The 26462-nt window shown below is 57.2% G+C and overlaps 11 protein-coding genes across 11 annotated transcripts; 6 read left to right on the top strand and 5 right to left on the bottom strand.

Annotated features, from left to right (window-relative positions):
• Nucleotides 1-143: 143 nt before the first annotated feature.
• Nucleotides 144-823, bottom strand: B0T26DRAFT_749768 (histone H3-like protein; the record flags this gene model as incomplete). Its single annotated transcript, XM_060445147.1, has 3 exons — nucleotides 144-365; nucleotides 542-663; nucleotides 748-823. The coding sequence occupies 3 exons, from the start codon at nucleotides 821-823 to the stop codon at nucleotides 144-146; spliced, it is 420 nt and encodes a 139-aa protein (XP_060298278.1).
• A 696-nt stretch (nucleotides 824-1519) lies between these two features.
• B0T26DRAFT_214578 (Der1-like family-domain-containing protein) lies at nucleotides 1520-2970 on the top strand. Its single transcript, XM_060433812.1, has 3 exons — nucleotides 1520-1941; nucleotides 2027-2495; nucleotides 2585-2970. The coding sequence occupies exons 1-3, from the start codon at nucleotides 1762-1764 to the stop codon at nucleotides 2671-2673; spliced, it is 738 nt and encodes a 245-aa protein (XP_060298279.1). The 5' UTR covers nucleotides 1520-1761; the 3' UTR covers nucleotides 2674-2970.
• A 303-nt stretch (nucleotides 2971-3273) lies between these two features.
• Nucleotides 3274-4398, bottom strand: B0T26DRAFT_702407 (Acireductone dioxygenase ARD family). Its single transcript, XM_060441629.1, has 3 exons — nucleotides 4029-4398; nucleotides 3577-3948; nucleotides 3274-3452 (listed from the first exon to the last, which is right to left on the bottom strand). Exons 1-3 carry the CDS (start codon nucleotides 4056-4058, stop codon nucleotides 3339-3341), a joined length of 516 nt encoding a protein of 171 aa, XP_060298280.1. The 5' UTR covers nucleotides 4059-4398; the 3' UTR covers nucleotides 3274-3338.
• A 233-nt stretch (nucleotides 4399-4631) lies between these two features.
• B0T26DRAFT_851029 (uncharacterized protein) lies at nucleotides 4632-6432 on the top strand. Its single transcript, XM_060447639.1, has 2 exons — nucleotides 4632-5061; nucleotides 5121-6432. The coding sequence occupies exons 1-2, from the start codon at nucleotides 4936-4938 to the stop codon at nucleotides 6198-6200; spliced, it is 1206 nt and encodes a 401-aa protein (XP_060298281.1). The 5' UTR covers nucleotides 4632-4935; the 3' UTR covers nucleotides 6201-6432.
• Nucleotides 6433-7237: 805 nt separating this feature from the next.
• On the top strand, nucleotides 7238-8624 carry B0T26DRAFT_739616 (GDP-mannose transporter; the record flags this gene model as incomplete). Its single annotated transcript, XM_060443732.1, has 4 exons — nucleotides 7238-7513; nucleotides 7599-7689; nucleotides 7747-8127; nucleotides 8182-8624. 4 exons carry the CDS (start codon nucleotides 7238-7240, stop codon nucleotides 8622-8624), a joined length of 1191 nt encoding a protein of 396 aa, XP_060298282.1.
• Nucleotides 8625-9974: 1350 nt separating this feature from the next.
• On the bottom strand, nucleotides 9975-11229 carry B0T26DRAFT_642569 (uncharacterized protein; the record flags this gene model as incomplete). The annotated part of the gene is made up of 3 exons (XM_060437454.1): nucleotides 9975-10499; nucleotides 10594-11030; nucleotides 11151-11229. The coding sequence occupies 3 exons, from the start codon at nucleotides 11227-11229 to the stop codon at nucleotides 9975-9977; spliced, it is 1041 nt and encodes a 346-aa protein (XP_060298283.1).
• Nucleotides 11230-13221: 1992 nt separating this feature from the next.
• B0T26DRAFT_214441 (uncharacterized protein) lies at nucleotides 13222-14268 on the top strand. Its single transcript, XM_060433811.1, has one exon. It carries the CDS (start codon nucleotides 13480-13482, stop codon nucleotides 14080-14082), a length of 603 nt encoding a protein of 200 aa, XP_060298284.1. The 5' UTR covers nucleotides 13222-13479; the 3' UTR covers nucleotides 14083-14268.
• A 185-nt stretch (nucleotides 14269-14453) lies between these two features.
• Nucleotides 14454-17475, top strand: B0T26DRAFT_749774 (uncharacterized protein; the record flags this gene model as incomplete). The annotated part of the gene is made up of 3 exons (XM_060445148.1): nucleotides 14454-16639; nucleotides 16697-17133; nucleotides 17204-17475. 3 exons carry the CDS (start codon nucleotides 14454-14456, stop codon nucleotides 17473-17475), a joined length of 2895 nt encoding a protein of 964 aa, XP_060298285.1.
• Nucleotides 17476-19206: 1731 nt separating this feature from the next.
• Nucleotides 19207-21197, bottom strand: B0T26DRAFT_674076 (MBOAT, membrane-bound O-acyltransferase family-domain-containing protein; the record flags this gene model as incomplete). Its single annotated transcript, XM_060439675.1, has 4 exons — nucleotides 19207-19760; nucleotides 19833-20854; nucleotides 20986-21080; nucleotides 21192-21197. 4 exons carry the CDS (start codon nucleotides 21195-21197, stop codon nucleotides 19207-19209), a joined length of 1677 nt encoding a protein of 558 aa, XP_060298286.1.
• Nucleotides 21198-22534: 1337 nt separating this feature from the next.
• Nucleotides 22535-23952, bottom strand: B0T26DRAFT_739621 (uncharacterized protein; the record flags this gene model as incomplete). Its single annotated transcript, XM_060443733.1, has 2 exons — nucleotides 22535-23822; nucleotides 23915-23952. The coding sequence occupies 2 exons, from the start codon at nucleotides 23950-23952 to the stop codon at nucleotides 22535-22537; spliced, it is 1326 nt and encodes a 441-aa protein (XP_060298287.1).
• A 620-nt stretch (nucleotides 23953-24572) lies between these two features.
• Nucleotides 24573-26414, top strand: B0T26DRAFT_643344 (Sec1-like protein; the record flags this gene model as incomplete). Its single annotated transcript, XM_060437525.1, has 2 exons — nucleotides 24573-25736; nucleotides 25860-26414. The coding sequence occupies 2 exons, from the start codon at nucleotides 24573-24575 to the stop codon at nucleotides 26412-26414; spliced, it is 1719 nt and encodes a 572-aa protein (XP_060298288.1).
• Between the last annotated feature and the right edge of the window lie 48 nt (nucleotides 26415-26462).

Below are 26462 nucleotides of genomic sequence, written 5' to 3' on the forward strand. Positions count from 1 at the left end.
ATTATGCAGCAATCCGTCCATCGCTGCTTAACGCCGCCACGCCTTGCCAAAATACCCGCACTATTAATAACACCGTCAAGAACACCACCGGCCGCAACCATCTCCCTCCCCCCGAAACAAGAGAAAGTGGCAACAAGTATTCCCTAGATCCACCCGGCGCCTCCCCATACTCCGCGGATCCGCCTCGCCAGCTGGATGTCCTTCTGCATGATGGTGACGCGCTTGGCGTGGATGGCGCATAGGTTGGTGTCCTCGAAGAGGTGGACCAGGAAGGCCTCGGCGGCTTCCTGGAGCGCCTGGATGGCTTGCGACTGCCACCTCATTTCCTCGCCCATGGGCCGGCATTGCAGGGCAATCTCTCGAACCTGTTGTCCTCGCATAACACCATAAAATCAGCCCTCCGTCTTCTTGGTCTCTTGAGAGAAAGGAAAATCCGAAATCCGTAGTCCGTAGTCGCAGCCGCAGCCGCGCGCGTGAGGGACCGCTTCGCGCACCGCCCGAAAAGCCCTCGGGAGGGGTAGAGAGGAACAGCTAGACTTACAACACGCGCAAACGGAAGCTTCAGGAGTAGCAGGTCTGTGTTGGCCTGGTACCGTCGTATTTCTTTCAGCGCCAGCGTGCCGGGACGGTATCTCCGCTTGCGGCCTTGCGGGACCGGGTCGCCTGCTGTTCGTTCGTCAGCTAACCTAAGCTTATCTGCCACATAGCCTCTCTATGTAGAGAAGGGGGAAAGAAAGAGGCCCGTACGTTGGACGTCGCTTGCTCTTGCGCCGCTCTTCCTTGGTGCCTTGGATACTTTGGCGGATTTTTGTTTGGGAGGCATGGTTTCTTGTTGTGAGATCGTGAGAGCCGGGGGGGGGGGGGGGGGGGGGGGGGCCACGATTTGGAAAGAGCGAGGTTGCGCGCGAAGGCGAATGCAAAGGAACGTCGATAGCGAGCGAGGGAGGTGGTGTTGCTTTCTCGATTATCAATTATCGCAGAGTTGGTGAAGAAAGCTTCTTTGGTTAATTGTTCAGGGATCCATTTCTGAATCCACGCCTTCCAAGAGCTACCCTCTCTACTTTCAATTGAGTGCAAATTGGGAGGGGCTGGGGGGTTGTGGGAAGGCGGGCAGGCGCAAGACCCGCAGACGCGACTTGAAGCATTCCTGGACGCGCGCCCGCCCTTTTTGACAGGGCAGGAGCGACGGGACGGGACCAGCGCTGCACCAGCCAGCCCCAGCCTCCCCGGTTGAAAGCCACAATCGTAACAAGGGGCAGCAGCACTTCGTACTTCATATAACGATTACAATAACGTTTGATGCCGTTAATGTTATAACCGGCTAAATACTTAGTACGCTCAGTTACTCTATACTTTGTACAGGCATATTTCAATGACTAGGTATACCCCCACAGTTCTCGTACCCTGCGGCTGACACTGCCCAAGCCGTAGGCAAGGTACCGCAAAGTTGGCTGGTAGAGACCGGGCTTCCAAACGTCGCCTCACCAGCAGTTCACCTAAGAGGACACCTCAACAACTTATCGTCGCCATCTATTCCACAACCTCACCCACACGTCCTTACCTCCTTCAGCCAACGCTTTGCCAACGCTTTGCGCCACCCACGGAGCAGACACAGACATAGACGAACCGAACCTGAAAAGGCGACCAATCTACCTCAATTCCGGGCTGTTCCCAGCTTATCCGACCTCACACCCCCACTCGCCCGACCCCGCGCGCGCGAACTCTCCCGGTTGGGCTTCGCTCTACCCACCTCACGCGACAATGGACCAGCTTATGGGCAATGGCGACCGGTTCCCGCTGGAGACGTGGTTCTGGGAGATGCCGATATGCACGCGGTGGTGGACGACGGCGACGGTGCTGACGAGCGGGCTGGTACAGTGCCAGCTCGTGACACCCTTCCAGCTCTTCTACAGCTACCGCTCAGTGTTTGAAAAGTCGCAGGTGAGTGAGGAGGCGTGTTAAGCTCCGTCGCACTGCTTGCTCCCACGTGGGCTCCCGGCTGACAAACACACCCTGTTGTTCTCAGTACTGGCGGTTATTGACGACGTTCCTCTACTTCGGGCCCTTCTCGCTGGACCTGCTGTTCCACGTCTACTTTCTGCAGCGGTACTCGCGGCTGCTGGAGGAGTCGTCGGGGCGGTCGCCGGCGCACTTTTCGTGGCTGCTGCTCTACGCGACGGCGAGCCTCCTGCTGCTGTCGCCGCTCGTGTCGATGCCGTTCCTCGGCCACCCGCTCTCGTCGACCCTCGTCTACATCTGGTCGCGTCGCAACCCGGACACGCGCATGAGCTTCCTGGGGCTGCTCATCTTCACCGCCCCCTACCTCCCGTGGGTCCTGATGGCGCTGAGCCTGGCGCTCCACGGCACCGTCCCCAAGGACGAGATCATGGGTGTCGTAATCGGCCACGTCTGGTACTTCTTCACCGACGTCTACCCGCCCCTGCACGGCGGCTCGCGGCCCCTCGACCCACCAATGTGGTGGCGTCGTATCTTTGGTGCGTGGTAATTGAATATCCCCCATCCTGGGCCTGGTGCTGGCAGATTCAAACAATTACGAGCCAACGAGACTAACCCATCTGTAAAGAAGGTCGGCCGCGTGACGAGACGGCCAACGGTATCAACAACGAGATCGCTGTGGCGGGTGCAGGCGTCGCGCCTCCCGAGGTACGATGAGGCTTACTATGAGGCTGGGGAAGCCATCGTCGTCTGAGATTACGTGGATAGCCAACCCGGCCAGTTATATTTTCTTCTAGTCCATGCCTTTTTACGTATTTTTGGGGGCTTCGGGGCGTTTTGGAGGGCTTGATTGAGTTTCTGGCGGGAGGCAAAGAAATGCATAGGATATTGGCGTTCTGGGATGGAATATGACTTTGCTTGTAGAACGGCAAAACACTCTCTGCTTGGATTGGATCGGCTTCTAGCAGGCAGCCCTATTTCCGGCTGGCTAGCTGGCAGGGGGGCGGGTGGACGCAGTTGAGAATTCTCTTCGCAATGGTAGCGGTTTGGCTTGCATCTCTCATGCCATCAAGAGGACCGGGGGCGGACACTATTTGCCCGTGTCCAGTGCGACAGGGGGGAGGGTCTCGCCGCTGTTCGAATGAACATGAGAGCAAAAGGGATAGTGGCGCTCGAAAGTCACCAAACATTGATCACATTGAAGCGGAAAATGGGCTGCGCATGTTGCGCGCCCATCATGTGCCGCTTAGGGGCTGCACACACCACACATAGCATGTTGCATGTTGCAAGCGTAGCACAAGTCAAAAAGTTATGACATTTGTTTCACCTTCTTTTTCATTTCGGTTTGTTTGTTATTATTCAGCGCTCAAAATCCTGGCTCGTCAAAGGAACTGGGAGGCATATTCCTTCCGGTACGGGTTGCCGTCCACGTCAGCAGACCGGTTCAGGGGCGTCCACTTGGGCTCCTCCTTGAAGAGGCGCATCGCCTGGATGTACTGTTTCGGGGGCATGTGTCAGTCAGCGGATTCCTCCTTCCCTCCATCACGTGTTGGATGGGGCAAAACCTGAAAAAGGGCAAAAGATGGGCAAACGAGAAGCTAGCTAGGCAGAAAGACGCACATTGGTCTCGTCGGTGGTGAAGCGGTGGTAGATGCCCGCCGGCAAGATGAGCAGATCGTCCTTGTCGAGCTGGATGCGAATCCACTGGTCGCCCTTGCTGCGCACGTCAAAGTAGCCGTGGCCGTCGCGGATGTAGCGGATCTCCTCGTCCTCGTGCAGGTGCTCGTCGAAGAAGGACTTAACCTTGGCCTCGTAGACGTCGCCCATCTTGGCCGGCGACACGGTGATCTCGTCGCGGTTCTTATAGCCGCGCTCGGCCGCCAGCCGGTTCACCCCGTCAATATCCTCGATGCGGAAGTACAGCACGCCGATCTGGCTAAGCTCGTCCGTCCCGACCGCCTTGCCCGAGTCGTGCGGCAGCCGCTGGTCGCCCTGTGGTGTGTGTTAGTGTGAGTGAGTTTATGCGCAAGATGAGCAGGCTTGATGAGGGAAAGAGTAACGGCGCTGCTTACAGGAAGGTCGTCGTAGAGATAGGCCTTCATCTTCCCTTGTTATTCTGATTTTTGAGGTTGTTATATGTCGCGAGGCAGTCTGCGCTGTCACTGTTGGCTCCTTCCTAAGCAATGGAACTGTGGGGTTTTTATCCAAAAAAGTAGAAACAGGTAGGAGTGGCGGAAGAGCTTGAAATATGTCGTAAAATGTACTGCGAAAGATGACTATATTCACGCCGCAGAACAGCGAACGGTTTTAGGATAAAACTACTACTACTTCTTGCTTATGAGAGTGACCACAGGGTGTGCGACATATAAATATACCGAACGGCGCCCGTAAGAGCGGCGACGGCGGGCAGGAGGGAAGTGACGTCGCGCACCAATGGGGGAGTTGAGCCAGGGTCTAAAAATTGCGCGATCGACAGTGCCAGCCATGCATGCAGAATAGTTATGGATTCCAACGTTGCGGGATTAGGTACCCACATGATACGGAATTGGCCTAACGTCAACGGGTGGCGTCTGCACACAAGGTACCCTGCCAATCCTGCCAAGCCGTTTGCATGGGCTAACCACATTCGTCCGTTTTTGAGGCAACGTGGAGGGACGACTTCGTCTGCGAAGCGCGGCTGTGGGGGATGTCGATTGCGAATGACGGTGGACCGCTGCGAGGGCAGAGCAAAATTACTGCACCGCACTGCACTGCACATCGCAGCACAGCACATCGCAGTACAGTAAATAAGCATCGCACAGCAAATCCCCGGCCTAGCTTAACCAAGAAAGAGTACAATGACATGAAATTTGACTGGGCGGGCGCTTGCGAATCGCCAGTCAGCGCAGACCATCAAAGTCATTGACAGCGAACCCACTCCATATAAGTGACTGAGTCTATTACTCTAGTATCCAAGACTCTAGATCGAACGCCGCCGACATGGACCATCCGAGTGCGCACGACGGCTCGTCCGTCGCCGGCTCTGACACGTCTGGCAAGCTGAGGCTGCCAGCGAGCTGCGATCCTCAACAGCCCGGCGCCCCGAGAAAACAGCTGGTCTGGATTGTAGGCTCCTCTCTCCATACCTATGCACTTGCTTGAAATTGGGCTAACCTCCGACCCAGGTCTTTGGCGGCACTGGCCACATGGGTCGCTCGCTGGTCAAGAGTGCGCTCAGCCACGGCGACCTCGTCACCACAGTCGGCAGGCTGTTCGAGTCGACGCCCGAGTCCATGGTGCAGCAGAACGAGAGCTGCTTCGGCCTTCTCTGCGACGTGCGCGACGGCCCCTCGGTGGCCCGGGTTGTCGACAAGACGCTCGAGCACTTTGGGCGCGTCGACTGCATCGCCAACTGCTCGGGCTACGGCGTCATCGGCGCTTGCGAGGACCAGGACGAGCACGAGATCCGCAACCAGTTCGAGACCAACTTCATGGGCACCCTGCACATCATCAACGCCAGCCTGCCCTACTTCCGCCAGCAGAGCGCTGGCCGCTATCTCATCTTCAGCTCCACCTCGGGCGCCCTGGGCGTGCCCGGGCTCGGCCCCTACTGTGCGACCAAGTACGCCGTCGAGGGCCTGGTCGAGGCCATGCTGTACGAGGTCGACTCGTTCAACGTTAAGGCGACGCTGGTCGAGCCCGGCCTGGTGCGCCGCGACGAGCCCGACTCAAAGACGGACCCGCTCCCGACCTGGGGCCACTTCCTGATCAAGCCCGCGAGCGAGCCCTACGCGCACTCAACCTCGCCCGCCCTGCATGCGAAGCGCATGGTGCAGTGGCTAGGCGACCGCCAGCCCACGAGCGCCATCAAATGCGCCGAGCTCGTGTGGCAGCTGGGACACTGCTCTTACCCGCCGCTGCGCCTGCTGCTGGGGAGCTACGCCATCGAGAGCATCCGCGACCGGCTGCGGTCCGTCACGGAGGAGCTCGAGGACTGGAAGCATCTCAACTTCCCTGTCGCGTCCGACGCCCTGGGCGGCGAGCGGGGCGACAAGACGGACAGGGATGAAGGGGATGAAGACGAAGGGGGAGATAGGGATGAAAGGGATGAAAGGCACGAGGGCGAGGAAAGGGATGAAATGGGCGAGGGGGACGGAACAGACGAAAGAGACCAGAGAGATGAAGACGACGACAGGCGCGACAAGGACGACCAAGATATGGTGGATTTGACGAGCCCGGGCGCCAAAGAGGCGGGGGACAAGTAGCGACGGGTCTGAAATGATGCATCCATGCCCGGTTACCGGTACTATATCTACTGCAACGGCTGAATGATGCTCCTTATGACGTAGCTCTGTTTTTGTTGTCTATGAAGGTTCAACGGACTTGATTGGAGACAGTCCTACTATGTACAGAGTTCTGAGTGGGGGTCAATTGTATAACGGTTCTGTAGGTCAATCTCCATAGCAAAATGTTTGAAGTGTTATGTTCCATGTTTCCTGTCGAAAGTAAACAGAGAGCCTCCAGTCTACCAGAAGAACCTTGGCGGAACTGCGCCTGGTCATTCCAACCGTAGGGTCCACGCCGCTCACTGGCTGCCCTTGCTTGTTCGTTGGCGCGGCAAGCCCCTGATCTGACAACACTTTCGAGCTCAGCAGAAAAAAACAGCTCGACCAAGTACACATATCCCTTATTATATTTGCGTTTTTATTTTAATTGGCCTTAGGTACTTGGCTCTCTCAGCTTTAAAGAGTTTTTTTAGACATTCCAAGATTTATAGGGGAACTGGTGCCCCTGAATTCTGCCGAATTCGTGCTACCTTAACAACCTTGTTCGGAATATCCATTGGTCTAGTCCGTATTCCGCCTTGCGCGGTTCGTGAGTGGGTGCCCCACTATGCTGTCAGTCGGCACTCTCATACGCGCTAACCCGATGCAGGCGGGTAGGTTTTTCACGAGCACCTAGCATTCGTGTGCAATTTCACAGCGTCCATCCTCTTCTCCACACGCGTTCCGGACTGTCTCGAGCGAGCCTCCTTTTCTCGGGCGACAGCAGCCCCTCTTTGCATTTGACATTTGTCATGACCTGGCCTTGAGCAGTGCCGCGTCCTTTGTTGCCCTACCTACGCAGTCAGTCGGACTCTTCCAGTTCCAGACGCGCACCGTTATTCGGCCAAGGTTTCGTCGCTGTGGCAGTGCCACCATCGCCCTGGCATCCAATAAGCCCTGAACTCGGTCTGGCGTTTTCCGCCTGACACTGCCGCTCGCTTTTGCTGCCTTATGCACCGTGGTTTCCAATGTCTGCCATGGCGAACAAACGGAACGAGGACGTCGAGATGAAGGCCGTTGGCGGCCCCGAGTTTGCCGGCGAGAGAGAGACGGACACGTTCATCCGCCGGAGCAGCTCCCGCAGCGCCCATGTCGTCGCCGCCCCTATAGCGCCCATCATCGACAAGATCGACCACAGCCCCGGAGCCTCGATCATTGCCTACTGCCTGTCGTCTATCAGCATGACAGTGGTGAACAAATATGTCGTCTCGGGCGCGTACTGGAACCTCAACTTCTTTTATCTCGCTGTGCAGGTACGTCTGCTCCCTGTCCTGGAATACGAGCGAGTGACGCGGCGCCAGCGGCATGCAAGCTGACACAACTACCCCCCCAAAACAGTCTCTAGTCTGCACGGCCGCGATTCTCATATGCAAGCAATTGGGGCTGTTTAAGAACCTGGCTGCTTTCGATTCGACCAAGGCGAAGAAATGTGCGTCGGGGCCACTGCGGGATCGTGTTGATTGCTTTAACTGACAGATAAGCGCAGGGTTTCCCATCTCGTTGCTTCTCGTGGGCATGATCTACACGAGCACCAAGGCACTCCAGTTCCTCTCCGTGCCGGTCTACACCATCTTCAAGAACTTGACCATCATTGTTATTGCGTACGGCGAGGTGCTCTGGTTTGGTGGCAGCGTGTCGCCCATGGCGCTCCTGTCGTTTGGCCTCATGGTGCTCAGTTCCGTCATTGCCGCATGGGCAGACATTCAGGCCGCCATTGACGGCGTCGGACATTCCCTCGAGACATCGGATGCGCTCTCTACCCTCAACGCTGGCTACGCCTGGATGGGCATGAACGTTTTCTGCACTGCTGCCTACATCCTCGGGATGCGCAAAGTCATCAAGAAGATGAACTTTAAGGACTATGACAGTAGGTTCCCCTTGATCGCCCACGCACGACGATGGCGGCTGACATTTTGACTAGCTATGTTTTACAATAACCTCCTGACCATCCCGGTCCTGATTGTCTGCTCGCTGGTGGCCGAGGACTGGTCCACGGTCAACCTCGCCAAAAACTTCCCGATAGAGACACGCAACAGTTTGCTCATCGGCATGGTGTACTCGGGCCTAGCAGCCATCTTCATCTCGTACTGCTCGGCATGGTGCATCCGCGTCACGTCCTCGACGACTTACTCTATGGTCGGCGCCTTGAACAAGCTCCCAATCGCCATCAGCGGCCTTGTATTTTTCAATGCGCCCGTCACATTTGGCAGCGTGTCGGCCATCTTCCTTGGCTTCATAAGTGGCCTCGTCTTTACATGGTCCAAGGTCCGGCAAAAGGCCAAGTCGGTCGGGAGTTCCCTGCCGACGACACAGCCCATTATGAGCGCCAGCTCGCAGAGTAACAGGGACGCGGCAAACTCATGAACCACCGCAGCACTGGAGAGAGTGCTAACTTGCGCGCGTTTTACAGCCCAAATACGGCCGTACCCGAGAAGTCCTTCAGCCTGGCGGCCGATGCTAGATAATCTTGCTGCCAGCCCACACCCTGGACAGAGGCTGCGGATGGGATTGGCCGAGGGTCAAGGGGCGAGAGGGGGACGGCTTTGTATCTTCCTCTCGGCTCCTGTATATTACTGTTGTCTCAACGCTTCAATTTACGCTGGGGCCAACCTTGCACTATAGAGGAACGGGAGGGGGAGGAATTTCTTTTATTAATTTTCCCTGTCGGTTCTAGTACATTAAGGTTGGGGAAAGTCGGTTCTTTGGGGGGTTCTTTTGTTATATCTTTACCCTTTTTCAATGGCGCACACTGCATGGTTTACCTTGATCTTACAGCCTACAGGTACACGGCACAATATTATGATTACCGGAGTATCGTTACTTCTAGATGGATCATTGAGAAGTGTGCGAAATGTGTTTGGTGACCGGGAGTGGACGGCCGTGGCCACTGGCTATGTTTGCTACGTGAATGTCGACATGACAGGAGAAAAGGGGATGGGCAGGAAGTATTTTGCACAGTCTACCAGCGTTAGAGAAAAAGAATCCGACTCAACTCTGAGACTGATCCGTAGCATGGTGAGCTTGACATTATTTGAGTTGTCTGTGGACCTCATCACAATCTCCTGGGTCGTCGTCTTCATATTCGCCTTTCCGGAGGGGTTGGCTTGCTTAAGACGAGTCAGTCTGGCGACTTTCGTGTTTCTTCTTGGCGGGTGCATCCCTTTTCTCTCTTGCCCCCTTTCTTTAAGCCGAGTTGGATAAATGGGATGGGATGGGATGGGATAGGGGGGTAAAAAAGTAAGTGACTGGATGACGGTGGGAGAGAGGCTCAGACAATATACATAGGTTTCGGCAGATGCCTGTGTCAACTTTTAATGCGTACGTGGTGATGGGTATGAGCCATTTCACTTTTGTGATAAATCTAACTGTGGAAGTCCCTCCTTGAGGCAAGCCTTATTGAAGCAGACGAAATACTATATATACATAGGTATATAGAACAGGCGGAACCTGTCTTCTATTTTCTGTGAAATAGTCTCTCGCGCTGTATACGTAAGGGCGTGTCATCTGATCGGGACTATGGCGGATACAAAAATCTCTTGTGTGGGCAGATAGCTAGTTAAATAGGCACGGGCTCGTTTCGACGGCCCCTAGGAGAGTGATGTGGTTAACACATATATAAATATAAAACGGCTGATAGGCTACACACACTATCTATCTATTTACGCTCTGGGTGTATACGCTGGCATACATGTACGTAGATAGGCAGACATGGGCTCAGGTCGCGGTAAACGCCAAGTCCGAGACCAAGGCATTGGGGCTCTCCGTCAGGGCCCATATGTTCTTCCACCACGCCGTAGCGCCGGCGACGAGCAGTACGTAGTACGCGGCCGTCCAGAGCCATACGGCGCCGGTAGACGGGCGCTGCTCGTCGCGGCGGCGGAGCGGAGCTGGGTCGTCGTCGGGTACCTGTGGCTGCACGCGGCCCCATAGGCGCGGCAGGCCCATGCAGTTGCAGAAGGCGTGGACGGCGCAGACGGCGGGCAGGGAGCCGGTGCGCACGAACAGGAAGGTGGCGTAGGCGCCGAACAGCGTCGTGAAGCCGAGCTGGAAGACGGAGCGCAGCACGGCGGCGGCCACGGACACCTGCGGCTGGGTGAGGCGGAACTCGTAGAAGTGGTGCACGTGGGCCAGCCCAAACAGCACGGGCGACAGGAAGATGGTCTGCCGCACGGGCGTGCGCGCCACGAGCATCAGCGGCACCGACGCCGCGCGGAAGAGGACCTCCTCGGTGACGGGGCCCTGGCTGTTGCGTTAGCTTTGTTTTGTTGCAGCGTTTGGAGAAGAATAACAGAACAAACAGTAGTGAAAAAAGGGGGAAAGGGGGATGACATACAGCGACAATGTTGCGCCACGTCATCCAGTCCCCCCACAGGGCCAGGACGGGCTCGAGGCGCAGCCACTCGCGCCAGCCGGCGTCGACGACGAAGTAGGCGAACAGCGGGCCGGCGAAGAGTAGGGCAGTCAGCAGGACGGCGCGGGCCGTGTCGGCCAGGGCGGGCGGCCACAGGCCCATGAGATGCAGGACGTCGGCGGGAGAGACATGGGCGCCACCGCGGGTGAGCACGGCCAGCGTAGCGGCGCAGCAGAGCAGACACGAGATGCTCACGGAGCGGATGCGGGCCCGGATCACCGAGGGCGCATCGCGCGAGAGCGTCGGCGACGGCCGCGTGGTGGGCGACGCGTAGAAGGGCAGGAAGTAGACGAGCGCGTAGACGACGATCAGCACCGACGCCGCGGCCGTGCTGATGGGCGGCGGGGCTGGCGGCTCGTCTGCGAGTGGCTACTTGTCAGCTGGTGGAAGTGGTGATAGTGAGAGCAGTAGGGATGGCCATGGTGTTGATCAAGGTGGGCGGCACGGGGTGGGCGGCATGCTGCCCGGCCCAGGGCTACAGCGAGGGAGGGAGCGGGATAGCCTACCCTCATGGTACCACGGGTTGAGTTTCCGCATCACTTCCCCAAGGGCCGGCATGCTGCATCCAAGGTAGGCTCCTCAAGGCTTATGTGAGGTGACGTGTCTGTTGGTGACGGGCCCTGTCCTATCTAGACCATAAGTCTAGAATTTAGACGGTAAATAAAACAAATCGGATTCCCGACGATGGCCTGGTCGGGCCTGTTGTCGGCAAGTTTCCGGCCTGGGGGCAGGTGGCCTGTAATAGTCGATTGGCGCCCGAGAGAGACGGGAAGCCTGGAGGATCGGGTCTTGTTTCGATTGCCGTGAGTCCGTTGCACGTCGAGACTCGAGAGCCGCCCGCAGTCAGTGATCTCCCGTCTGTTCTCCACACGGCCGCTTCGGCGAGGCCCCCAAGAGCTGAGCTGGGGTTGGACTTGGATGTGATGTGGGAGCGATAATCGATACCCGTTTCCGAACTGGGATCCGATTTGAAACCGCACGCTATCAAGAAAGACCCGCTCGCAGTTCTGTCAGGTCGGGACTCGGTGCAAGTTCGTTCTCTGCATCAGCGCAATCGATGCGTTGCTTGCCTTATGTTTTGTTTCTTTTGTTCTTCATTGCAAGCAAAGTTGCTTTTTGGCTGCGGGACAATGACAATGCCCACTGCTGGTCTGGCCTCTTTCTCTTTTTGTCATTCTCGTTTGTCCGTCTTTGCGTCCTAATGAATTTTGAGGGTCCTCAGTCCAGAATTTAGCCTCAGGCCAGGATACCACCCCGCCATCCATTCTGATGCCTCACGTTGGCGACTTCCATTGTCGAGTTTGGTACCTTCCGGACTGCCAGCTGGGAGACGGAGTTTGCCTTCCTCTGAATTCCCGTGCATTTACGTACTCTATTGATAGCGAAGCCATCAGCTGTCCGTCAACTTGTGCCCAATACAGACTGCATTCTGTCAGAGGTACGGCTTGCAGAGAAGAAATAACACAAGGCATGACGGGGCATATTAACACGAAATGCACGCGAATCAAGAGGCTCCCACGACGCGCTGCCTGTAGACTGCATGACGGTTTAATTTGAGCCCCGCCCGCCTACCTAGCGCAAACCCCTACCATGGAAGTACTTCGTACCAACTGACCTGGCCAAACAAGCCTCTGCTTTTCTTTATCCCAGTCGGGTCGCTTCTGATGCGCTTCTGGGCTGCTTCTGCTTCTGTCCCCGACTGCCCGCCGCCACTGGACCGGCTGCCATTGTCTTCCGTTGAATCTGCATAGGGACGAACACGCAGAAGAGAGAGCGGCAATGAAGTCGCTGCTCTGCTCGCCGGCCCAGCGAGACGCCTGCGGCTGACAGCAGCCAGTATGAGCATATGCACCGCAGGAATCCGTACGGGCACTTATGTCAAGTCAAGAAATATCCTTTGCGCCTGGCCTGCATTCGTCGGCATGGCATGCCACAAAGCTGTGTGTTTCGACGCACTCCACGCCACTGCAAGCTTCTCGCCTGCCAAGCGTCTGCCAGGCGCCATGTTGCAGCGGGAATCAACGCCCGCGAATGCTTTTCTGGCCGCTGCAGAATCTCTGGACCCATTGGACAGCGACCTTCTTCTGGGGACGTCCGGCCTACTGCTGCCGACTCCTGTGCTGCTGTGCTCTGTCGCTTCCCCGCGACTGTTCAGAATCGGGGTCGCCCTCTGCAACTTAGGTCGTACTTGTACAGATAGATACATGCCTTACAAATACCTAGACAGGAGGTTGTATAATGTCTTCTGCAACCTATCGGAGCTATTGCATCGGAACGCTTAGTCAATGAGCTGGAAACCGATGTCTAGGTAATTGGCCACTTCATTATTAGTCTTCAACGCGAGGGGCCAAGCAATGTCCCGGACTCGGTCCACGAGTCCGGGTCCGGGCCGTAGGCCAGCCCCAGGCGTTGATGGACTTGTGGAGAGAGGACACATCAGTGGCTGGAACTGCAAGCCTCAGGAGACAACTTGAAGACAGCGGCCAGCGCTGGCGGAGGCGAGTGAATTAAGCGTATTTCCAGCGCACCTGACTGAGGTGCAAGCAGCCACTGCAGGGAAGGACGATCGTGCCTCGAACCTGCCTATCAAGATCCAACTGTCGTCCTGGATTGCAGCTGACGCGAAATTAAACTCAGCCTTGCGTCGAACTTTGCAGCGGTCTAGCATGCTTTTAGCTGTCGAACAGAGCGGTGTCGACAAGAGCCTTTCCCTTTCAGGGTTTTCTTCTCGTGGCCTGGTATCCACTAGGTACCGCAACTCCTGAGGAGTGCAGAGTGCAGTCAAAACAGGCGCTGGGCTCGTGGCCAATGGCTGGGCTGCTCCATCGATGGATCGCGATCGCGTCGACATGGAGGAGAAATATTCTTTCGGGGCCCGCCACGAGCTCCATCGCCCCTTCTCCCCTTTTTTTCTCCCTTAGTTCTCAACCCCAGCCAGCCAAACGCAACGAGCTCGTTGTGTGGTCTGGGCCGGTTGAAGCGTGCCAAGGTACTTACAGGTGCAAATTGGGGACTGGAAACCTGGAACTTGGAAGGGCCTGGCTATCTGTCAATCGAAAGCTCCGCTGCACTACTACTGCGCTGTCGACACCCCAACTCCAAGGCCAGTCGCTGCCCAGGGCTGGTGGTAACGTTGTTCGGATAGCATTGCCACGTATTGGACACCCCCCGGCGCCAGCGACCCCGAAGCAGCTTCCCCCTGGCCCTTCGCCGTCCCGATCCAGACACCTCCTGTCGTGCTCAGCTATATGCCCGACTAATATTCGGCCTGGTCCTGGGCATCCTCGTCGTCTTCATCTTTCCCCCTCCTCACTCTCTAGATCTGTGTGCGACCTTGCCTTATCTTCTCTTCCTTGCACTCGCTCGCCTTTCCTCTCAAGTTCTCCGCCTGAGGTGTTACTATATTACTAGTCGATATCTTTAATATTTCGTGCATTTTCGTCCCCCCTCCCCCTCTCAGCCCTGGGACCATTTCGAATCCACCTGTTCCATCAGGGGAGAATCCAGCAGCTCCGGATCGCATCGACAGCGGTAGTCAACAAAATCGAACGAGCGGGCGACGGCGCTCTACTAATAGCTACGGGTAGGCACCGCGCACCTCGGAGTCGATACGACCGACACTGGCTGCGCTGGCGCGGCGTGCGACAACACTCGCGCTCGCTCGGCCTCTTCTCGCTCGACATAGCAAGACGCATGAAGTGGACATGGAACACACCTGATCGCCCAGCCTTTGACGTGCGAGCTGGCTGCCCGGGATCTACCGCCTCCCGGCCCAGAGAGCCATGTCGGCGCCACCAAATCCCAATCGACATGGCCGAGGAACACCGCTCAGCGAGAGGGCGCAGTCGCACAACAACACGCTCGCCATCCGCATCGTCCCGTACACGCCGCCCCGGCTCGACTCCGATGGGCGCACGCCGAGTCAGGCGTCCTCGCGCCCCAGTGCAGGCGAGCCGTGGTCTGGCGGCGGCTATACTTATGATGGGCATGGGCCAGGAGGCGGCTTCGCGGGAGAGGCCAGGAGAGGAGGCTGGCGTGGGGATCCTGTTGAGGGTTATGCTAGCGGACCGGGGTCCGCATTGTCGTCACCTTCAGCCTCGGCCCTCTCATTGGCCGGAGCCAAGGACCCAAGGGTTTCAGGCTCGAAACTCGCTACCAGCCCTTCAGACTCCCTCACCGCAGCCGTAGCAGTTGCCCCTGCTCTGAGGTCACCGTCCGAAGGCTCGACTCATGGGACTCGGGGCACTGGCGTCAATGCATCATCATCGTCGCTCCACGGCTCCCGCCATGGCGGGTCATCCTCGCCAGTGCCATTGTCCCCTGGGGCTGCACCCGCCCACGTCCCACGGCCCCTGTCGAGACGCGCGAACTTGGTTGCCGTCCACTCAGACAAGACCTTCTCTCTCGTCCGCCTCCGGCCGCAGTCCGACGTTTCTGGCAGCCTCGGCAGCCTCGGGTCCCCCCCGTTGTCGTATTCTTCGAGAACGTCGAGCTCGCATGATCACCCGTCGATTAGTGCCTGGAGCGACGACCGTGCCAGCTCCCCATTGACGGGCATCAGCGCCACTGGCCCTGACTACAGGCTTTCTGAGCTCCCGCCCTTGACCCCGTCCCCTGGCTCCTCAACTACCCACTTAGTTGAGGATCCTATAGCTGAGGATCCTATAGCTGAATCGCCCTGGAACTACCGCATGATTGGTGGCTTGCGGAAAGTGCCAAAGACGCCCGACCTCAAGCACAGGAAACCGTTACACACCACAGCGCCCTCTGCGCCCGAAACGCCTCTCGCTCCACTGCCTGAAGTCACCGTTTACAGAGACGACGAACCAACGCCGTCGCGAACTGTAGTGCCCAAGGCCTCGTTTGCCTCTGCGGAGTCTGGTCAAACAGTTTCCACCTCGTCCGAGACAACAAACTACAAGGTCTTCGGACCCAGCTCCTCACCCCAGCACTCGAGCGACAGCCTCCCGCTCCCGTCGTCGAGTCACTCCAACTACGAGCTGCTGGGCGAGTCGTCGCCGGCAGCCCCCGCCGCCTTCAGCAGCAGCCCGCCGGCGAGGCCCTACAGTGACGACAACTACGTCGTGCACGGCGATCCATCCCCGTCGCCGTCCTCGCTGGTCGCTGTGCCCCGGAAGCCGCGTCCTACGTACTCGCAGGAAAGCCTCTTAGTCCCGCCCCTGAGGCCAGCCAAGAAGAAGTCGTATGAGAGGATAGGGTACTACAAGCAGCGGTCCCGTGAAAACCTCCGTGCCCGCGCTGGGTCCCTCCAATCTCTCAAGAGCATCTCGTCTATCATCACGACCCAGGACCCGTCGCAAGCCTTCTTTACGGCGCCGGTGCTGATCAATTTCGGGGCTTCTGTGTCCCGGCCTGGAAGATCACGAGACGCCGACGCGCCACCGGCCCAGCAATATCCATGGTCAACCCCGCAGACACCAGGATCCTCGACGAGCCTCAACACCGCTCCGAGCACCATCGCCCAGCGGCCTCCCGTTCAGATGATACAAGCACACCCTCACCAGTGGAGCTCCCAACTGTCGACGGTCGTGTCCGAGAGCGAGGGCGAAGGTGACAGTGAGGTCGGCCCGACGCGGTCCGTGTCGCCCGAGACATCTAGTGGCAACGGACACCGGCGGCGCAGCAGCAATGGCTGGGCAAGCTCCCTTCACAGCCGACAGATGCAGAGCATTTCGTCTTCTCTAGCTGCGCAGCTTGAGGAAGCCGCCTCCGGCAGCGACTCGATCGACCGGCCACAGCCCACATACGCAAGGGCTGGGCCGTCACAACCCCTGACGGTGCGGGACCAGGACGAGCATGGCGATGGGCTGGCCGATTTGCAGCAGCAACCGTCGAGGTCTGGCCTCTCGGCATTCTTTTCGAGCAGCAACAGCTCCAGTCGAAACTTGCATTCCAGTTCGAGCTCGCGGGCCAACAGCCTAACTGGGTCAATCCCAGCCTGGGCAAAGTAAGTATAATTCCGCAAACCCGAGTTCAACGAGTTCGGCGCTGACTTTTAAAATAGGGTTTACTACGGTTCAGGCGAGCGCCGTTTCCTCAGCGCTCCGTCAATATCGTCCCCGTCCGAGGCTGGGGACAGCCGTCCGGGCAGCTCGGCGTTTCAGAATAGTGATTCACCAAACACAGATCACTTCCCCCTGCCAATTCGCAACTCGCGCCGTCGGGCCCGGGAAGTGCGACAGAACCAGGAGCAGCGTCCATTTTCAGACTCGGGCTCGATGGAAATCGGCCCTGCGCCGTCGGGCCAGGACTACAACGTGTTCCGATCTCTGAAGCGGAAGACATCCAGCATCTGGTCTCCCCACCTCCGGATGGACCGCCGAGCGACCCGGTACAGCGTATGGGATCCGCCGAGTGTGACTTGGTCGGCCGATACCGGCATTCTAGGCAAGAGGAACGCCCAGGTGTTGTTGTTTACTTTGGGCTTCATTTTTCCTTTTGGTGGGCTACAATTTTATTTCATGGGCATCGGCCAGGTGCTATGTCGAGTTGAATGCTAACAGATGACTAGCCTGGATAATTGCGGCCCTCTTGCCATTACCGCCTAACCCCAAGTTTGAAATGCTCGAGGAGGGCGACAGCAGCAACAGCCGGTTCCGACGAGTGCAGGGTGAGTTTGCGTACCAGGCCCAAATTATTGACGGCGCGAGGTATGAGAGCGCCCGCTGGTGGCGCAATCTCAACCGCATGATGTCCATCCTAGGCCTTCTCATCATTGGCGCTATTATAGCCCTTGTGGTGGTTGGGGCGAAGCAAGGCTGGATTATCCGGACCTCGAAATGACGCTATTTATCTCGCCAACACTTCCTTCATCTACCGACACAGTGGGACCACGCTTCCACCTTTCCTACCATTCAGATTACGACTTATTACGATATACTTCTACGATGAGACTCCTTGACGCCTGACGGTTTATTCTCCCCCAAAAGCTTTCCATCTTTAGATATACGAACCCGGCAGCTTTTAACGCCGCCGAACGAGCTGCCGGTCGAGGCCACACACGCCTTTAACACTTGCCTACATTTCGGTCCATCCGACCTACATACGCAATCTTTGCAATGTCTTGTTTCCTTTCCCTCCATTTCTGAGAAGAGGAACTGTTTATTGGAAACCTTTGAGCCTATGCTCTGTACCACCACCGCCACCCACGTATCAACGACATACGGTTACGCCGCTTAGACGCCGCGCCATAGATGATAAAGGCAGAGACGGGACGACAGCCGCATATTGGCCGACTGTCGACGACGAGAGATGAATCAAACAAAAGGAACCGAGACGAATGACAGCAAAAGATACTTCTGTTGCTATTGGAGTCGGGTTTGCTTCGTTGCTTCAACTCGCTTACCGTCCCTTTTTCTCTGCCAGCTTCGACAATATCACTTTTCATGTATCAACAAATTGCCACTTGTTTCGATATCAGCGAGGCAATCTTATTTTTTTCCGTCTTAAATCTTTTCATCATTAGACACCCATTCAAGTGTGTATTGCCACCACAGCTTCCACGGATGAACTTGCCACTGCCGGTCCGCTTGTTTCAAATGCGGTCGGTGTGAGAGTCATTACTCATTCTCCATGTCATTTCAAATCTATCTCTGCCGCATGGTATATAAAGGCCCCCCGCGGGCTTTTGCGGGCATCCATCTTACTCGATGCACACATCATTTTCTTTATCTTCATCTTCATTTAATCATACCTACTACGTATATGTTATACGAGGGGCAGTGTCTACGTATTGATACCACCCCAATGGAACGAGTAATGCAGCACAGCACGCACGGCTAAATCTATAATTAAAGGTTCTACCTTGGCTTATGGGACGCGCTGGAATGATGTATCTATATATTCTGTTTATTTATGACTTAGTTTTAACGTAATGCCAAAAGCAGATTAAACAAAACACACTGTAGCCTACTCTAGGAGCGACTTCTACATGTTGGGTCTATCGCCAGACTGAAAATGACTTATATTCTCGCCATGCGTGCACACACTAAAATGTCACTTGAGAGAGATGTATGGTCTAATGGTGCTTCGTTTGATATATTATTGGACGGGGGATAGGGACGAACGCCTTCGGTATCGATTCTTTCAGTGTCGGTACGGAATGGTGATGTGATGAAATACCTAATCTTTCCTATTTAGATGATGAGGCCCTTAAGGTATGCGTCTGCAGTCTCAGAAAAAAAGGGCGAAAACCAAAGCAAGGCAGAAAAATAAATAAAACAATGGATATTGCAAAATGAGCCCTAATGACATGCAAGCGCGCACGCACGTAATGCCATACCATGCCACCAACTCACGCGTGCCTGTGCTCCATGCTCCATGCCCCATGCTTACCAGCTAAGAATGACTTTACTTGACTTGGGTATACGTATCAAAAATGGGATAGCCAACCCTACTGCTCTGTCTTCGTTACCCGTCTACCCCCTATGATTGAGCCTGCCTGCCTGTCGAGTCCTCCTAACTTTGCAGACAGATATACCAAATAAACTCAACTTCCACTTCCACGTCTACCTGCTAGGCAGCCTTTTTCAAGGCATCCGTCTTGACCTTGCGCGCGTGGACCTCAGCCTTGATCTCGCTCAGGGCCTCGTCGAAATCGAGCTGCAGGTCCGACGACATGCCGAGGATGGGCTCGCGCGAGACGGCCGACGACAGGCTGTCGGAGCTGACGGTCCTGTGCATGCCGTCCGCGTCCGCGGTAGTAGTAGGGGGTGCTAGCGTCTTCTGGCCCTTGGCGACTGCTGGGGCGGCGGCGGCGGACTTGGCCGGCTGCTGCAGCAGGACGACGCTGGCGCGGGCCGCGCGCTGCTCGAGCATGCGGCGGAGGTGCGGCTTCGCGGGCGATGCGAAGAAGGCCATGCTGGCAAAGGTGCCGACGACGGCGTAAAAGTAGACGCGCGCCCAGGCCTGGAGGGAGCCCGAGAAGCTGAGGACGAGGAACGACGTCGTGGTGAAGGAGAAGGTTAACTGCGTGGTGACCCACGAGAGGACGTCGTAGTACTTCTTGCTCGGCAGGGGCGCTTGCGTCTTGGGGTCAAGGAAGAAGGGGCGGCAGTAGCGGCGGATGTCTACAAGGCGTTTCGTGTCAGCCGGCATTTCTCATTAAGCTTGCCGGGAAGAGGGGCATGAAAAAAACGTACTCTTGGCTACCGTCTGGATCAGGCTGGCCAGGACAAACGACATGTAGTAGCCGGGGTAGAAGCCGTGCCAAAAGGCGCTCGTGGTGAAGGTGGCGAGCGTCGCGCGGAAGCCGGGTTTCTTGCCGCGCGGCGTGACGCGCAGGTAGACGTAGTTCCGCAGCCAGCTGTTCGTGTTGATGTTCCAGCCGCCGAGGTAGGCGCGCGTGTTCTGCGCCAGCTCCACCTCCCAGGGGCTGACGTTCCGGAGCCTGTCCCACGACACCTTGCCGGTCGCGGGGTCGATGCCGTTGTATCCAAGCCCGGTCAGAATGCAGGCGCCCTCGGTCATGGTCCACACGCCGTAGTACTTGGTGCGAGCCGTCAGGGGTATCATGTACATGATCAGCAGGCGCCGCACAAAACCGTGCTCGAGGAAACGCTGCTCGGACAGCACCTCTGGGTAAAATGTCGGGGATAGCTTGAGGAAGACGACGAGCCATAAGGCCCCAGTCAGCAGCTTGACCATGGCGGGAGTGCCACTCCGCGGAATCCTGCGCTTGCGTCGTGTGGGCGGTTTCCTGGACGGATCTACGGTTACGGGCACATCAAACATGGTCGTGTCCAGCCAGCGGCGGTACTCGGCAAAGTCGAAGGCGGGACCGGCCATCAGGCTGGGGAAGAAGAAGACGTATCCGGCAAAGTCCAGTAGGGCTGGGAGCTCAGGCAGCCGCCGGTCTTTCTGAAAGTCGGACAGCTCAACCTCGGGCAGCACCCCGTCGGCCACGTTCCAGCAGAATGCGCTGAGCTTCATGACCAGCACCATCTGGGCACCCGTGATGTCGACCGAGTGCGGGTCATTGGCGGCCTGGCGCGCAATGTGGTTGACGCTCATGTGGCACATCAAGAAAACGAAGCCGACCCATGGCATATATGGCGAACCACGCAGAAACTTGGCGATGGCGTAGGACCCCAGCGACGAGATTAATATCGTCCGCAACCCATCCCAAAGGTCGAAGAGGCCGACAAGATAGAATATGGAAACGCTGTAGTTGGGGCGCTCTACGTTAGCTTGAATGCTTCTTGTCTATCCCCAGGGGACAGCATGATCCAGGCCAATCTCCTGCGGCCTGTTGGCCCCTCTTCCCTCTTTCGATACCGGAAATGACTAACGCACCTGAGGATAAAGAGGTTCTTCTGCTCGGGTCGTGCATCGGGCACCCGTTTTAGGACGCCGGCGAGAGGATATGAGAGGAGGAAGGAGAACAGGAGCTTGACTGGACGAGAAGAGACGCATTATGTATTAGCCCAAGTACTCGACAAATCGCTCGAAGGGAGCCGTCCCTAGCAGACAGTGCTGGCCCGGGGGGGGGGGGAGCGCACGTTCATCGGGGCCGGTCCCGATCTTGTTTGCCAGGTAGGCGAAAGCTGCCAACGGAGCCGAGGTCAGTCATGTCAGGTCAGGTCAGGACAGCGCGCGCGCATGTATCGGCGCCGATGCCGGCCGGCTTCAGGACGGGGGGTTTGCCATACGAGCGTTTATGTACGGTAGCATTTTTCGAGAGCTACCCAACAACTAAGCCTGGATCGCAAAGTAAAAAGAAAGAATTGGTGTTTCAACTCGGGTTATTCCATGCCACCGATGGGGCGCGATCCCTCTCAGGTTGGCTTGGGCAGGAGGCTGTCGCCGGGTGCGTGTACGTGTGTGTGTGTTCGGTGTGAGGACAGACTCTGTGCCTATGCGACTCGAGGATGTTGAGCGTCGAGCCCTGTAGGCAGACAGACACTGGACGTCGACAAACCGACGCAAGGACGACGCTTGCAATGCGCCTAGAACTAGCGATAGCAGCCTAGCGTCTGGTCGGCAGGTGTTGGCAGCAGTTTTTCGCCCGTTTCGTCAAGTTCCGAGCTTTTTTTTCTATTAGTATGCAAGGTTAAGACGTTGTTGGGAAGGGCGCTGGCCCTGCCTGCAGGGCTGCTGGGGATACCTCAGTTACGGTTTAGGTTTAGGCTTGGCGCGCGCAGTCCGCCGTGACATCACCAACCGCTGGGCTGGGCCTGGCACCTGTCTCATGCAAGCGGCACATGCTGGTGGCTTGTGGACTGGAAACTGTCCACTCTTCTCACTCATCCATAACACGTGCGTCTCACGCTTGTCCCGTCATCCGCACCGTGATGGTATGTTTTATCTGTGCTAGTTTTACTGGTAGAATGTGCATTTGATCTTCGTCTAATATTCTAGGGCTACAGTACCAGCTTCCCCAAATTGTACTTTGACCCCATGACAACCTTGTAGTACTTATTTACCAGCAGCACGGGCAGCACGGCAAAAAGAAAAGGTGTAAACATCAGGCTCTATGGGGCATTTCAGTAATAAAAAAAGGGGGCCAGACTTGCAGATTCGGCCAGTTTACGGACATACGCCAAGCAACAAGCCAGAGTGCTTAGACCCGAAAGGTAAAATACAACAAAATGTATTTGCCCCTCAAGAGTATTCCGGAACAAGGAATCGCTGTAATCTAAAGCGTCATGTCCAATTGCGCCGGAACGGGCTGGGCATTGCCGTATTCCACGGCCAAGCGGTCTTGGGAGGTTATGAAACCCAAGGTTTCTTACCAACCCAGCCGGCTCCGGGTCTGGTGTACCCCGGTGTCAAGGAAGTCGCTCTTGTCAAAGGGGCAAGTTTCGCTTAGTAAAGGTCTTTGCACCTTGTCGGCGGCGCCCTATCAGCTGAAGACGCCCGACGTTGAACCATCCAAAGCCATGCCGGGTATGGAGCCGGGCATGGATCCAGGCATGGAAAAGGCATCCTCTGCCCTCTGGCGCCGGCGCATTCGCAACGAGTCAGGCCGCCCGTCCGTTTCGGCCGACGCTTGTCTCCGGGCCTCGTCCCGCACGTCTTTCAAAATGTCGACGCCCTTGGCCTTGCTCATGCTCATGGACCGCCCCACGTCGGCTATGGCATCGTCACCGCCGCGTGTGTTACGCTTCCGCGGCCACAGGCTCGGGAGAGCAATTTCTTGAAACCTCGGTTCCACGCACCGCTCGTCAAACCAGCGGTGGAGACGCGACTCGACGAGCTGCGCTATCTTGGGCACGTCCTGCAATTTAGACCGGCTTCCTAAGAGGCTGCGGATGGAGAAATCCAGTCGGTAGTCATCAAGAAACGTAAACGTCATTTTGGTGGGCGTGTTCTCGGACGGGTTGCTCGGTACGAAGGATATGGACAGGGTGCCGCTGAACCTCACGACCGACACGGCCAGGGCGACGGGCAAGACGGCGCTGAGCCGCTTGGGGTAGTTGAGCAGAAGCTTGGTCTCGACAGCCATGGTGATCATGTCGCTGAGATCGACGTCCATCCTCGCCTGCAGGCGGGCGCCTTCCCTTGTCGCCGTGCTCGGGTCCATGGCCTTTCCAGGGCCGAAGTCGAGACCGTCCTCATCAACGGGGATGACGCGGCAGTTGCTGAAGATGGGGAAGTCGTCGCCTAAGCTCAGTTCCGTCACGCGTATCTCGTCGACAAAGTCGGGCCGCGAGGTGCCGTTGAGGGCCTTGGTCAGCGACGTGAGGATGGCGTCGTCGTGCTGCGCATCACTGCGGAACTGGGCAATCGTCTGCGCGACGAGCACATTAAACCAGTCCAGGCTCTCGGGCTGGTGGCTGTCCACCTTGTAGTATGTCTTGTCGAGAATGGAGCCGATGGTCAATGTCGGGGGGCTCGAGCGCAGGATGCTCGACTTCTTCTTGTTCAGAGCCGGCGGCTGGCCCGTCGGCCGTGAGCCCGCGGCATTAGAATTGGCATTAGAATTGGCATTAGCATTGGCATTGGATGAAGTGCGCAGGCTCAGCAGCGACTGCTTGTGGGCCAGCGTCTGGGAGCGGCGTTCTGCAGCGGCGCGAGATGCCGTGGCCTCGGGCGAAGGGGGGTCGCCAAAAATGAAGAACTTGATAAAGACGGCGAGCACGACTACGACCGAGATCTGGCCGAGAATGAAGCCCTGCGTGAAGGAAAGCCTGCCCGTCCCGTCGCGGCGCGTGCATTCCGCGTCAGCCAAAGTCTTTTGGCAGCCTTGTCCACCACCGCCACCACAACCACCTAGACTCACGTCGGTTCTGACTTGGCCGGGCACACGTCTTGTGCCATGTTTGTGGCGGGGGGGGTGCTCTGCGGGAGCGATGAGGTGAAGGGGAAAAGGTGGAGGGCACGTCTAGATTCTAGACTAAGGTAGGTTTAAGGTACGTAACCTGGAAACGTGAAGCGGGTTGAATGCAACTGCGTCACGCCCCACCATCCCCGTTAAAATGTAAGCTCAAGGACCTGGAAGGTACCTGAGCTGGAGTTGTCAGGCTCACATCACAGGGGGCCATTCGGTGCAGTGCGGTAGCTGTAACGTCGCAGCCTTATCTTATCAGCCTTCGTCCCCCCCAAGGTTCCAACGGGTCGGATGTCGCCGCATTGGATGCGGGTAGCATGTACACGACGACTATAACGACTTAAACGATCGCCCACCGCCAACCTCACGAACTCGCCCCTCCATCACCAAATCGAAACCGACGCCAACTAAAGTCCTCCGCCACTCGCGCCAGGGAATTGCTCTAGGGAATGGAGGCGCATCGTGCGTCGCACCATGCATAGAGAGCCGTGCTCCAATCGTGGTCATTCGCCGCGGATTCTCTGATTAATCGACTAGCCGATTGATTGATTTATTGAATGGTTGCGTTGCCGGCAAACCGACGATCGGGCTGAGCATCACATCAGGAAACATGGACGTCGTTTCAGCTGCCGCGGGCTATGTCACCAAGATGGTGTCCACTGGCGACAGCACCACGTCGGGCGTGCCCTCGACCAAGATGAAAATGCTGCTGCTCGACCGCGAGACCATGGCCAGCATCTCGACCGCCGTCACGCAGTCGGCCCTCCTCAACCACGAGGTCTATCTGGTCGATCGCCTCGACAACCCGAACCGCGACAAGATGCGCCACATGCGCTGTCTCTGCTTTGTGAGGCCCCATCCCGACTCGATCGGCCTGCTCATCGACGAGCTAAGGGAGCCCCGGTACGGAGAGTACCACCTTTACTTCAGCAACGTCGCCAAGAAGTCGACCCTCGAGCGCCTCGCTGAGGCCGACGACCACGAGGTAGTCAAGCTAGTTCAGGAACACTTTCTCGACTTCCTCGTCATCAACCCGGACCTGTTCTCGCTCAACATGTCGCCGCCTCTCTACCGCATCTGGAGCGGCAACGCCGACACGTGGAACACAGACTCGCTGCAGCGCGCCACCGAGGGCCTCGTCGCCGTGCTCCTGGCCCTCAAGAAGAAGCCGCTAATTAGATACCAGAAGAGCAGCCTTCTCGCCAAGAAGCTTGCCTCCGAAGTGCGCTACTACATCACCCAGGAGGACCAGCTATTCGACTTCCGGCGCGTAGACACGCCCCCAATCCTGCTGGTCCTCGACCGGCGAGAGGACCCCGTTACACCGTTGCTCAACCAGTGGACCTACCAGGCCATGGTGCATCACCTCCTTAGCATCAACAATGGCCGCGTCGATCTCAGCGCCGTGGCCGATATCTCGGCCGACCTTAAGGAAATCGTGCTGTCACAGGACCAGGATCCCTTCTTTAAAAAGAATATGTACATGAATTTTGGCGACCTGGGCGGCAACATCAAGGACTACGTGGAGCAGTACCAGTCCAAGACCAAGAGCAGCGGGAATATTGAGACTATCTCTGACATGAAGCGCTTCATCGAGGAATATCCTGAGTTTCGTAAGCTCTCGGGCAACGTGAGCAAGCATGTCACGCTGGTGTCGGAGCTCAGCAAGCGGGTTGCCTCGGAGAATCTACTCGAGGTCAGCGAGGTCGAGCAAAGCATTGCGTGCAATGACAACCATGCATCCGACATTAAAGTAAACCTATCCCCTAATTTTGTTCGGAGTGAAGCCAGGGCTAACCGTCCATCGCAGACCGTGCAAAAACTCATCCAGTCGCCGGCCGTGACCATTCACGACAAGGTCGGTCTTGTGGCCGTATATGCGCTTCGCTACGCCAAGCACCCGTCCAACGCGCTTCCGATGCTCGTCGACCTGCTCAGCGCTACTGGCGGTGTGCCGGCCCAAAAGGCCCAACAGGTGGCCAGGCTGCTGACATATCACTCGTCCCTGCATCAATCCCCGGCGGCTGGCGGCATCACCGACATCTTTGAGTCGACGGGCATCTTTGGCGGAGCGAGCAGCCGCTTCAAGGGGCTCAAGGGGGTCGAGAACGTCTATACCCAGCACTCGCCCCTGCTCGAGACTACGCTGCAGAATCTCATTAAGGGCAAGCTGCGCGAGCCGCAGTACCCCTTCATCGAAGGCGGCGGCACCACGCGCGACAAGCCCCAGGACGTCATCGTCTTTATCATCGGCGGCGCCACGTACGAGGAGGCCAAGATGGTAGCCTCTATCAACGCATCATTGCCAGGCGTCCGCGTCGTCCTCGGCGGCACCACCATCCATAATGCCGCCACCTTTATGGAGGAGGTGAACGAGGCCGTCTCGTCCTGGCCCGAGCCGCCGCCGTCGACCGTGGCCGGCAGGCTGAGGCAGGAGGTAGGGCGGCGGTAGAGCTGCCTCGTATAGCTAGCCGCTGGCATATATGTACACAAACCTCGA

Source organism: Lasiosphaeria miniovina (genome assembly GCF_030549165.1).
Source record: "Lasiosphaeria miniovina strain SMH2392-1A chromosome Unknown B0T26scaffold_3, whole genome shotgun sequence".
In the NCBI taxonomy this organism is placed as follows: Eukaryota; Fungi; Ascomycota; class Sordariomycetes; order Sordariales; family Lasiosphaeriaceae; genus Lasiosphaeria; species Lasiosphaeria miniovina.